Source organism: Carex rostrata, chromosome 19 (genome assembly GCF_964058835.1).
Source record: "Carex rostrata chromosome 19, lpCarRost1.2, whole genome shotgun sequence".
NCBI lineage: Eukaryota > Viridiplantae > Streptophyta > Magnoliopsida > Poales > Cyperaceae > Carex > Carex rostrata.
In genome coordinates, this window is record NC_135936.1 from 5808421 (window position 1) to 5820971 (window position 12551).

Below are 12551 nucleotides of genomic sequence, written 5' to 3' on the forward strand. Positions count from 1 at the left end.
TATCATCTACTCGTTTCATAGTAGAGAATGCAGTTGTAATTATAGGATATTAAACTATGGACGCTCCTGAACTAATTTGAAGTATAATCTTAATTTACTGTATATTCTTTCTTGATCTCTATGTAAAATTTATTCCGGTTTATATTTTCGAATTAATTTTTATGTCTGCTTTGTAGGGAGATATTGAGTCGAATTTGCTCGTAACCAAGAGGTAACAGTGCTGGTATGACTTCAATTCAGCAATAAATGAATTCCATCAAAACAAGTGTTACATAACTAATACATCAAATTGGCATGAATGAATTTCATTAAATTGACCTGTGAGGTATTGGAATTGAGACCATTTTCACTCGTCTCCTTAAAATCTGTTAGACCCTGGTCCCTTGATTCATTCAGCTATTTCTCCTGACATGGCAAGAACAATAAATAAACAAATAAATACACAGAAGATTCCTGTGTTCTCTCTCTCATCACAAGCCCACCACTCTACTCGTTTCCGAGTACGTATCCTCTGAGATATCTCATATTTTGCGTGACCGACGTGTCCGGTGCCTATTCGGGGATACCGCAGGGGCTAGTATTATTTTAGCTTTGAGATTCGTGCAGAACGTATTTGAACAGTTGAGATTTTCCAAAAGGTCACGCAAAATATGAGATAAGGATGCGAATTCGTCGTTTCTCCTCTTTTCGCTTTCCAATTTCCATCCCACCCAACCCGTGAACCCACTAAAATAAACAATCCGATACTTCCTGTTAAAAAAAAATTATCCTTTCTATCTACAACATTCTCTATACGCTCATGCATGCTGGTACCTCTTTGCTTACCTTAGTACTTGATTGACAGCACTCACAATCCCATAGCTTTTTCCCTGGCCCACTCCCTCCCCCTCTCAGTTATTTGTTCTCTTCCTCTTGTATCCTCTCCTCCTTAAAAAGCTCGCTTTGTTCCTCTCTGTTTGGCCATAGTTCCCCTTGAATTCACAAAACAATGGCACCAACAAGAATAATTTTATGGCTGGTTCTTGTGTCACCTTTCCTATGGCATTGTTACATGGCCAATGAGGTAGTGACATGTAGCGGGAAGGTGCCGATGAGGCAGCGGAGGGAGGTGATTTCAATTAAAGATTTCGGCGGGGTCGGGGATGGGAAGACGGTGAACACGTGGGCGTTTCGAAAGGCGGTGTACCGAATATCCCACATGAGAAGAATTGGAGGGACAATGTTGTATGTGCCTCCTGGAGTTTGGTTAACTGGAAGCTTCAACTTGACTAGCCACATGACTCTTTACTTGGCCAAAGGGGCTATTCTCAAGGCCACTCAGGTATTCATTTATTTTAATTTTGTGCTTGTCAAACTGGTATATACTGGTACGTAGCATTTGGCATGGGAATTTGAATGCGAGTAAATACTTCATCCTTTTTTTTGTTATTATTTCATTGTGCCTATTGTTGAGATAGGTGTTCTAATGAATAATTTTATTTTAAGGGTGATTTACTCTTAGATTGAATTAACACTTGATTTTGGACTATAGAATTGTACTGCCTTTCCTGATATGTAATTCCAAGATTAGTTAAGAAATAAGATATTTAGGCAATAATGTAACTCATGTTGTGTGTTTGTAGGATACAAGGAATTGGCCATTGATGGATCCTTTGCCATCTTATGGAAGGGGACGAGAATTACCGGGAGGCCGGTACACGAGTCTAATTCATGGAAATGGACTTCGTGATGTGATAATAACAGGTACATACTACATGCAATTTAATATGACTTAATTCTGTATATTACACTGCATGCTAGATGTTCTCTAGATTAATCTATGAACTTGTAACTTTTGGGGCTGTAAAATTAAGGACTCGCTTTGGAGTAAGCAACTAATTGGTTATCTTATCTTTGTATAACTATACTGTACGGTGCTAATTTGTATCTGTATCTGGATTCTGGGGTCCAGTTCTATATGAATAATATGATAATTGTGGGACCTACCTCAATGTATATGTATATATTGAGTGAATTAATTATATGTTTTCAAAAATAATATAGAGGAAAATTGTGGGCTTCATTCAACATTGGCCCAGTCTATTCAAACCACTCTTTGCAATACTGAATTTTATTGAAGTTTTCACAAGAATATAATGGACATTTGCAATGACTCCATTCGACATGAACTGATCCACTTTTGTTTATTAAAGTTCTATTTCCAATTAAACATAAAATAGTAATTAATGTACTATAAGATTAAGTTTTTTGTTGCATAATTGAATAGGTGAGGAGGGGGTAATAGATGGACAAGGAGAGGTGTGGTGGAATATGTGGAGGCAACGAACTCTTCGTTATACACGGCCTAATCTAATAGAATTTATGCATTCCAGTGATATTCTCATCTCTAATGTTGTTCTTCGCAATTCTCCTTTCTGGAATATCCATCCGGTTTATTCCAGGTATTCCAATTTTCTTCCTTTTTATTTTTCTGGTATATCTTGTTGTAGTTCAGCTTTTACTCATGTATAATTATACTCCATAAGAATGCATTTGACCGTTTTTATACCTTTCAGCAATGTGGTTATAAAATTTGTATCAATCTTTGCGCCTCATGATTCACCAAACACTGATGGAATTGATCCAGGTACTTTCACATCTTCCTCATAATAAAATAAGCATGCAACTCTTTCATTAATTTTTTTTTTTTGAAGTAGAAAAACCTGTAAATGTACCAGTTTTATCTCCTTTGAACTCAAATGCAACATATTTGCTTTGCTTTTGTATTTTATTGGCTTGTTTGGTGTTATTTGCATAAGCTATGGGTTTATGGATTGAATGAAACATGCAACAATTTGTATGAATTGAATGCAAATTACTTATCTACTGTAATACCTTACCTTTCTTTGTGTTCCAGACTCCAGTACAAGTGTATGCATAGAAGACACCTACATATCAACTGGTGATGACATGGTTGCTATAAAGAGTGGCTGGGATGAATACGGCATTAAATATGGCCGTCCCAGCTTTGATATCACCATCCGACGTGTACGTGGCTCATCACCCTTTAGCGGCATTGCCATTGGCAGCGAGGTATCAGGCGGAGTCCAGAAAGTACTTGTAGAGGATGTTAACTTGTATAATACTGGCATTGGCATCCATGTGAAGACAAATGTGGGTCGAGGCGGGTACATACGTGATGTGACATTCAAGAATGTGTACATGAATAATGTTCGTAAAGGGATTCGTATAGTGGGAGATGTAGGTGACCATCCCGACGACTATTTCAACCGGTATGTAATAAATCTTACTTTAATTATGTAAATACTAATTTGACTTTGGATCAATGCATTGATACCTATAGCTATTGAGAAGCAAATATTTCCCTGTAGGCACATTGGTTACAACTTATTAAACCAACAGTCACTCATGTCTTCACATGAAGAAATTGAGTATATCCAAAATTTTGAATAAAAGCATCTTAAGGACAAATAAAATGTGCACTTAACTCCAATAAAAGCATCTCAGGATAGATAAATTGTGCAGAATTATCAATCAAATGTGCACTTAACTCCAAAAGAATCTGCAGATATGCTGTGCCAATAGTTGATGGTGTGACCATAAAGGATGTATGGGGGGTCAACGTGCAGCAGCCGGGGGCCATTGAGGGAATAACAAGTTCAAGATTCACTCGAATTTGTCTAAACAATGTCAAATTGTGGGGGTCGAAGAATATGCAGTGGATGTGCCGGGACGTCAGTGGGGCTGCGTTGGGAGTACAACCATGGCCATGTGCTGAGCTGGCCACCTCATTCTCTGCAGGATATTGCTAAGAGAACAGAATGATAGTTACATTGTTATTGTTCTTTAGTATATTGGTTTTGTTTCCTTTGCTAGTTTTTGTGCAATTGGGCTTTGGTGTTGTTTGTTCTTTAAATTTTGATGGTCGTTTGATTCGACCTGATAGTTTTATTGCAAAAATGGCCCAATCTGTGTAATTTTTGCAATGAATGTGCCGGGTCGTCAGTGTAAAGCGTGCCCTTTCCTGTTTCCTGTCTCCTTTTTTTTTGGAAAAATTAATGATGGATATATTTATTCAAACATCTAGAATTTTTTAACTTAAATGATGGATATATTTATTCAAACATCTAGGATTTTTTAACTTAAAGGAAAATAATATATACACCTTATATGAACAAAATATATATATGGTAACACAAAAGAGCCATGATGCGTGACACATTTATTTGAATGTAGAACAGTAACTGACATGCATCAAAGATATGCAAATAAAGAGAAATAAATACATGAAAACATACAACACTGACTCGAAATAATACATGTTCAACGCCATAACTAGCACGAGAGTAACAGATATAATACAACAGGTCTCTCCAACAACTCATCAGAACACAAAGAAAGACGAGATGATACAAACCCAAGTACCCCCAACTAAATTACATGTAATACAAGTACATCAAAGGATAACATGTATGGTGGCACAAGAAACTGCACCGTCATCTATATGAGAGAATTTCCTCAGAAGTCGAAGAGATTCCAGAGCTTCTTGACGAAACCGTGTTCCTCTCTCTCCACTCTTGGATCCTCTCTTGGTTCCTCTCTAGGCTCGGGATGGTGGTGCTCATGGTGCCTATGCATCATCCCCCTTTCCATGTAGTGGTGCTTGCACTTCCTCATTTTCTTCACTATCTCCTTTGCTCTCTCCATCTTCTCTTCATTCTCCATGGGCATCTCTGTTTTGTCAGAGTTGACAAATTTCTCACGCATTGCCTGTACAGAAAAAATTGAATAGGTTCATATGACAAGTCTGCATAAAACACTGTTTCCTGATTCCAACACTGCTTAAGAAAGCACACACAAAATATTCCGATACCCATAAATGGACCCAATTTAATTGAAGTGTTTTGGGTACAAATACAGTGGCCCAAATGTCTGTTTCAACCCTGGCAAGTTCTACAAGCCTAGAATAATAGTGTATAGGGCTTTGCATTAGACTTTGCCAGAAAGTAATATATGAAATGAGGAAACATTTTGGTCCAAGCCATTATCAATTGCAACTCATTATTCAATTTTGAAACCCTGATTGATAAGACTCACCATGTTGATAAACCAGATTTATTTATTAAACAACTAAATATTATTGGTACATTGGAAACAGGTTGAGGTCAGATCTGTTTTAATCATCATAAGCAACATGCAACTCAACCCAACTAAAAAGTTTAGAAAAGCAATTAAGAATACTAGAACTTAAGATCTCTCACGAAGGAGATTTATTTAAAGGCTAGCCTTTCTTATTAACTAAGCCAACAAGTTCAAATGCTGAATTATTTACAATAATTTCTCCAATCAAATTATTTTCAATAATAATATTATAAAGGTTTGAAATGAATTGATTAAGGCATATTTTTGACAATATGGACAATGCTTTTTGAAACAGGCCAGATAATTTTCAAAAACCAAAGAGGAAAAAAAAAAACATGTATTTTGATTACCATTTGATATACAGACTGATTATATCTCACAAGGATGGTAGAAACATATATCCATCATTCTCAGGTGCATGAAAAATAATCCATCTACATCACAAGTAATATTTGATTTTAAATTTAGATTGTACTCTTGTTGATTGCCAAATTCTCTAATTAAATCCGTTATCAGTGAATCATAAGTGTTGGATCAATTTGGGTCCAGTGGGTATGCAAAAGTCAGTGTTTCAGTTTTAATTGAAAGAATTGAGTTTGATAAAATCAGACCCATTAATAAGTGTCCAATTTGAAAACCCTAAGGTTTGAAGACCCACTAAATTGGTTCAACGGGCATCGGACTCAACCTGAACCCACAATCCTTGATTAAAATCTGATCTTGTATAAAGTTCTATAAATGAACCCTAAAAGTATATCGAATTTCACTTCCACATAAAAAGAAAAAAGAGAAAAGAATTACCATCTCTGGCATCTCCATCTTTCTATCCTCAGCGCCGTTCAACAAACCAGGGTAACCCTCCATCTGAGGTCCCCGACCCGCAAACCCGTGCCTGAATCTGGGGCCAAATCTGTGCCCGAAACCTCCAAAGTGATGGCGGTGATGGCGGTGGCCATGGCGCATCGGGAGGCGGAGGGAGAACCCGATATCCCTAAGGTGCTCAACGTCGCGAACATCGTTGAACCTGTGAACCGGAACTACGATGTACTGGACGGTCTCGGCGATTTCAGGCTTCTCCTCGGGTTCTGTGTTGGATAGTTCGGGGATTTCAAACTTCTCCTCCTGTTCAGGGTTGGGGATTTCGGGCAGGGTAGCAGTTTTGGATTCGGATTCGAATTCTGGCTTGGGTAGTTGGGGGAGGAACGAGGATTCGGATTCTGTTTCAGGCACAGGAAGGAGGCCGTCATGTTCGGGCACGTAGAAGGCCAGCGAAAGGGAGAAGAGAGAGAGGAGGAGGAGGAGAAAGGAGAGAGAGAAGCGAGCCATGGTGTTGGTGGGTTTGAATTGGAAAGAGATTAGTTGGTGAAGAGGGGCTTTTGTAGAGAGAGGCTGGTGGGGAGGAGTCGAGGAGAGGTGTCTCACAGAGAAAGAAAGTCAATGGAGAAAGTGTCGTTTTGTTCGGGGTAGGAAAAACTGGGGCAGTGGGACCTGAGGCTGAGAACTTTGGGTCGGTATCTTTTGGGTCAAAATGGAGATGTCCTGGCTGCCCGGGATATATTAAGGCTTCAAGCAAATATTCCAAAGATAAACTATGTCAAAAATAGCCGATTTTTTTTTATATACCATGATAAAAAGTAAAAAAATCAGAACACCCCATTTTGGAGAATTTCAACTTTACCTAGACTGCAGAGCCAATTTATAGTTCCATTTTGAGAGGACTACAGAGCCAATATGTGACCCCACTTAACGATCCCAGTAGGTGTTTTGGTTTGTTGCAAGTTTGCAACATGCAAAGTGGGGTCTCGTATTGGCTCTACGGTCCTCCGAAAATGGAGCTGTAGAGCCAATCTGCGGTCTAAGTAAAAGTGGCATTCCCCCAAAACGGAATTGTTTTAATTTATTTTTTTTATTATGGTATCCTTAAAAAAAATCTTGACAAAAATAATGGATATTTTCATTTAACATAATATATTTCCGTTGTTACTCTTATGTGGAAAGATGGAAATAAATCTGCTACATGAACCTGTTATTACGATTCTAACCGTTGATTTTTGTTGAGATTTGGAATTTTTTTTTTTTTATCGAGATTCAGACATAAAAATTGGAATAAAAGCAGATTTATTTCCGTGGAAGGATTCAATGTAAATGACTTTTGATTCCGGTGTTAACTTTTTTCCGTTGGCTACTATTTGAGAGGTTAAATTACAATATTAAGAACAGCCAAAAAGTTTATATTACATATATACGTTGGATTTATCCTTATTTGAAGTTATTTTATTTTCTTATTTAAACTTAATCGCATATGCAATTTTATGACAGTACTAATTAAGGAACTTAATGTTGCATATGCGATTAAGTTTTTTCTTATTAAACTTTATTAGTACTAATTAAGGAACTTAATGTTGTATATGCAATTCTATGACCGTACTAAAAAGGTGCTGCTTAGCCGTTTACGTCGAATTCAACAACAAAAGATATAAGAGACATGATAAAATTAGCAAAAGAGAAAGATATAAGGAGTATACCTAAAGAATCTTGATCTCAAGAGATCAAGAGACATGATTAAGCACTTGCATGTGGTTGGTTATAAATATTATAAGCACTTCCATCAGTATGAAAATTTGAAAACCGGATGCGATATTCGGTATCAAATTTGAACTCATTTGAACTTATTTCCTTCCTGTTATTGCCACAAAAAAATCCAATGAATAAAAACTGGATTTGGTGCTCAGTTTGTGGAATTAAAAACCGAAAACCATTCTCTGTTTGAGGGAGTTAGAAGTGAGAGAATAAAATCGGATCCCAATTTCGACTTTGGTTTTAAGACCCTCTCCACTTTAATTATTTTATTGTTTTGAGATCCCATATATTCATACAATATATTAGATATAAATTATAAAAAAAAAATCACAGCCTTGCGATGATTTGACAAATTGAAAAAAAGGGGAAAAAAGAAAAGAAAGGAAAACCGACCATCAGGTCTGGTAAAAGAAAAAAAAAACCCGCCAATGATATTCGATTTTTCAAAATGAAAACCGACAATGATATTTGATTTTTTAAAATAAAAACCGGTTCCCGTCTTTGGTACGACTTTTAAATTGAAATGGATTGTGTTCTATGTAATATTGTATAGCATGTAATATCGAGTATATGGTATCTGATTTTCAAATTTTCATATCAAATATTATTTTTGGTGTAGATGATTTTTGTTAAAAAAAGCTGTAATTACGTTGGTTTCGTAAATTTTTAAAATTTAATGATACTTTTTGTATCGGAACATGTCTAATAGGGGAGGTAATTTATGACTTTGATTGTGGAGGTGAAAGGAAAGTTCGTCTGCATAAAAGAAAACGGATTGAAAAGACAAAATTAGGAGCGTTGAAATAACTGGAGAGCTGATCACTTTTAGTGCTTCGATTTCTCCTTTGTTTATTCCACGTGTCACTGCGCAAATGGATGTGGTTTTGACTTTGCTTTTAATGGGCGCTACCGACGAGGTACGTATTTCTTTACTCAGGAAAAAAATTCTTTTGCAGCAAACGGTTTTAAAGGGTCTAAAGGTGGATTCGGATCCGACAACCCATTGTCCTTAATAAGTATATTTTATTTATAATATTTAGAGCGAGACAAAACTTAATTATATTACTCTCATTACATGCATGCTTTTTTGTTATCTTTTTTATATAAAATCTTCACATTAGAAATGAAAATTTTTGGTATTTAATTTGAGCTAGGGTGATGTATTCGTCTATGATGAATTTTGTTCGATTTTCTCACGGGAAGTAAATATTACAAAAATCTTGATAAGACTATCAAACAGATACGAAGGGAGTAAGGCTATACGTGGATCAATTGATCTTCATTTTTTTTTATATTTATATGTATTTTTCTATATAATTTACAATAAAATATTGTAGATATTGTAAATTGGTTCCATTCATATCATAAAAAATTTATATTATTGATCTTCATTCATACTTGATACTCATTATTTGAAAGTCTTTATCTTCATGCATGCGAATTTGAGCCATTGACTGATTTGCCTCAGATAATCAGATTCACTGATTCACATTGTAATATTTCTTTTTTTATTTTTCTGATCTAGAAAGAGGAAATGAAAATATTTAGTTAGTGTTGCATATTATTTTTTGCTAATTTTTTTTCTTTGAAAATGAACGGTGAAGATTACTCATGTTCTACTTTGCAGTGCACGATGTAAAATCTTTTCAATTTAGAAGTGTCAATGATATCTTCTTAATCTTTTATCCGATCCGTATCGTATTCGATAAGACGGATACGAGTAAGGTTTTATTTTCGTTAGCTTATCAGATATGAGTATGGGTAAGAATTTTTTTCATTAACTTATTAAATAAGAGTACGTATAAGACTTATTTTGTACCCATTACTCTATACAATAATTAATAAATATAAAATTATATATAATTTTTTTTACATGTACATATAACTATATAATTTTTTTTACATGTACATATAACTATATAATTTTATTATTATAATTAAGTTGATTTGTATTATTATAATTAAATTGATTTATATATTTTATCATTTTATTTAAATAATAATTTAGATATTTTAAAATAATTGAATCAAAATTATAAATGGTATAAAAAATTATAATATTTTATATTTAGTGATATATGGTACTTGATGTATTTAATAAATATATTTATTAGTTATATTTTTTTATTAAATTATATGTGCTATCAATTTATTTGCTAATTACCGTTATTTATTTTGTTATCCATTGTCTTAATGTGTAAGCTAATATTTAAGGAATTAAGATAAGATATGAATAATATTAATTTTAAGTAGGTATGAATATGAAAATGCGATAGATACCGTACTCATTAATACCCCTAAATTAATTATCTTGGGAACATCATTTCTTTAAATTTTAATGAAATATGCTTGGTACCTACAATTATAGTGCATGAGGCTTTGCACACCTTTTGAATTGCTTTATTTTTTTTGTTTTTTAATTTTGATTTGCTTTATAAAGACACTTAAGAAATATCTTGGGTAGGTAAAAATAATATAAGTACAAACTATTAAAAAGGATTGATCAGTTATTTTATCAGATGAAAATGATGAGATGATGTTGAGATGGCTTGATTTTGAAGGATTAAAAATTTAATTTCCTATATTGTGGTGGTGTGTTAAAATATCTCATAAAATAAAGGCCTTTGCTAGTTTTTATTTTTAAAAAAAATGAGAAATTTAGATATATATCCATCAAAACTTCTTTAATTGGATATTGCCCCATCTAAACTTGAAAATAAATTATTTACCAATCTAAACTTGCCACAGGATTTGAGATATTCTTTTTTAAATACAACCAATTTTAATTGTTTTAACATAATAAGCACTATTGGTTTGATTTGTATAAAAAACAGCTCCATCGATTCTAGAGATCGGTGGAGGGAAAATAAGTATCCGACTCATGACTTAAACCAAATTTAAATTCTCCTTCCACTGATACCTAGAATAAGTATAGCTGTTTTTTTTTCTTTAGAAAAACTGAAACAACAATGCTTGTTTTATTAAAATAATTAAAATTAATTCTATTTTAAAAAAAAAAAATCGGATCTGAGTATCATACTAATCTAGGGGGTGGTACCGTGTCCAACCTTGCATGAGGACAACAGTGTTAGACTGTGCCACTACCACAATTCTAGACACGAGATTAGGTATGAAGTCAGACTTTGGTTTCCTGAGAAATAAACCATTGTTATATTATGTTTTTGCATGTTACTTAATTTTTATTTTTATTTCCTTCTATTTTTTGCTTCTTTGATTTTTGTATATATCACTCTGTACAGACTCTTATATTACACCGTTGGTGTAATTATTAATGAAATCTGGGAGCTTGACTCCCTTGTTTCTCTTTAAAAAAAAAAACAATTCTAGTCACGAGAGGGGCAAACTGGATTTTTTTCTTTTTTAAAAACTCTTTTGTTCAGATGCTTTGAAAAATGTAGGGCTCCAGACCTCGAGTGAACAAGTTAAGATAAATGTGTAGTTTATAGTGAGAAGATGTTGCACGTTATACTTGAGCCTTGAGGGAACAAGTTTGAATGGAAGGTTAGAATAGCTACAATAGCAAGCTATTTTAGTTAATTCCAACCTTTTCTAGCTAACTAAAATGAGAATAGCAAATGGTAAGGCTATTAGGTTTGTGCTTGCTGATAACATTATAAATCTATAACGGGTCGTTGAAGTCTCGAGTAGCAGCATAGTGACAAATGAATAGTTTGGGTTCGGTTCAACGGAGTAAAAAAATTCATGATTCGGTATAATTCGGAAATGATTTGTGCAATAAAGAAGAATTTATTTTTTCGCGTATAATTTGTTACTCGCGTTTTATTTGCGAATAAAACGTATGATACGTTTTTTTTACGTTTTATTCAGAGTTCGGTTTGAAAATGTAAAAAAGACGAATAAAATTCGAATAAATCACGAATTAAACGCGAGTTGTGTGACTATGGATAGCAGTGCATGTTTGTACCGGCTTCTGGACTGGTACAGAGAGAGCTCTGTTGGAGCATAAACGTTGATGAAATATAGAACGGCTGAAGTCATTGTTTTTTTTTTGAGAGGAAAATAGTTTTTTCCAACTTTAAGCTTATTCAATCTAGGACTATATATTTCATGAGGGGCCTCTTTCTCGGTCATTTTTCGTTTTTTGAGGTGCTAAACATTATAATTTTTCAGGATTTTTTTATAAACCATAAATAAAAAAAGAAAAGAAAATTAACAAATCAACTTGAAATGTCAAATTAGCACATAAGTTTTTTTTTTGTACTCCGAAATGATATCTCCGCCAAAGAATTTTCACAAAATTTTAGTAACAATACCACAAATTTTTTTTTTTTCACGAAAAAAATTGTCAAAACATCCATCGGACATAAATACCATTTCAGCATAGCTAGAAAAAAAAGGACTGATTTGACATCTCGATACTTATGATTTTGTAGAAACTAAAACAATCAAGTTAATTTGTTAATTTATTTATTTTCATTTATGGTTGATAAAAAAATCGTTATTTTTCATGCTTTGGAAAATAATCTCTTCTAGAAACTTTGATCCCTGGATCTGGGACTCTGGACCTTGGTGTCGGTGTCCTTGTTGACTAAATCAGAGAAAAAAATGTTGTTATTTACCTAACGTGGATATGTTGTAAGATAAAATATTGGGAATCATGTTTGTTAAAACTTAAAAACTTCTATTAAAAATTGCATCTATAATTGACAAAATTAACGGGCTGAGTTTCATGTAGACCCCTATAAAATTGAAAATATCTGTATCCCACAATAGATGTTGATACATCCTACATCTATCTAGAGAGAAAATTTATTTAGAGAAAAAAATTAATCACGGCGTATCTACGT

The 12551-nt window shown here is 33.9% G+C and overlaps 2 protein-coding genes across 2 annotated transcripts; one reads left to right on the plus strand and one right to left on the minus strand.

The window, feature by feature from the left end:
• Positions 1 to 771: 771 nt before the first annotated feature.
• LOC144571970 (putative polygalacturonase) lies at positions 772 to 3948 on the plus strand. The gene is made up of 6 exons (XM_078321365.1): positions 772 to 1321; positions 1623 to 1743; positions 2267 to 2441; positions 2556 to 2626; positions 2897 to 3272; positions 3569 to 3948. The coding sequence occupies exons 1-6, from the start codon at positions 989 to 991 to the stop codon at positions 3810 to 3812; spliced, it is 1320 nt and encodes a 439-aa protein (XP_078177491.1). The 5' UTR covers positions 772 to 988; the 3' UTR covers positions 3813 to 3948.
• Positions 3949 to 4207: 259 nt separating this feature from the next.
• Positions 4208 to 6576, minus strand: LOC144571973 (uncharacterized). Its single transcript, XM_078321369.1, has 2 exons — positions 5944 to 6576; positions 4208 to 4770 (listed from the first exon to the last, which is right to left on the minus strand). Exons 1-2 carry the CDS (start codon positions 6466 to 6468, stop codon positions 4519 to 4521), a joined length of 777 nt encoding a protein of 258 aa, XP_078177495.1. The 5' UTR covers positions 6469 to 6576; the 3' UTR covers positions 4208 to 4518.
• Positions 6577 to 12551: the final 5975 nt, after the last annotated feature.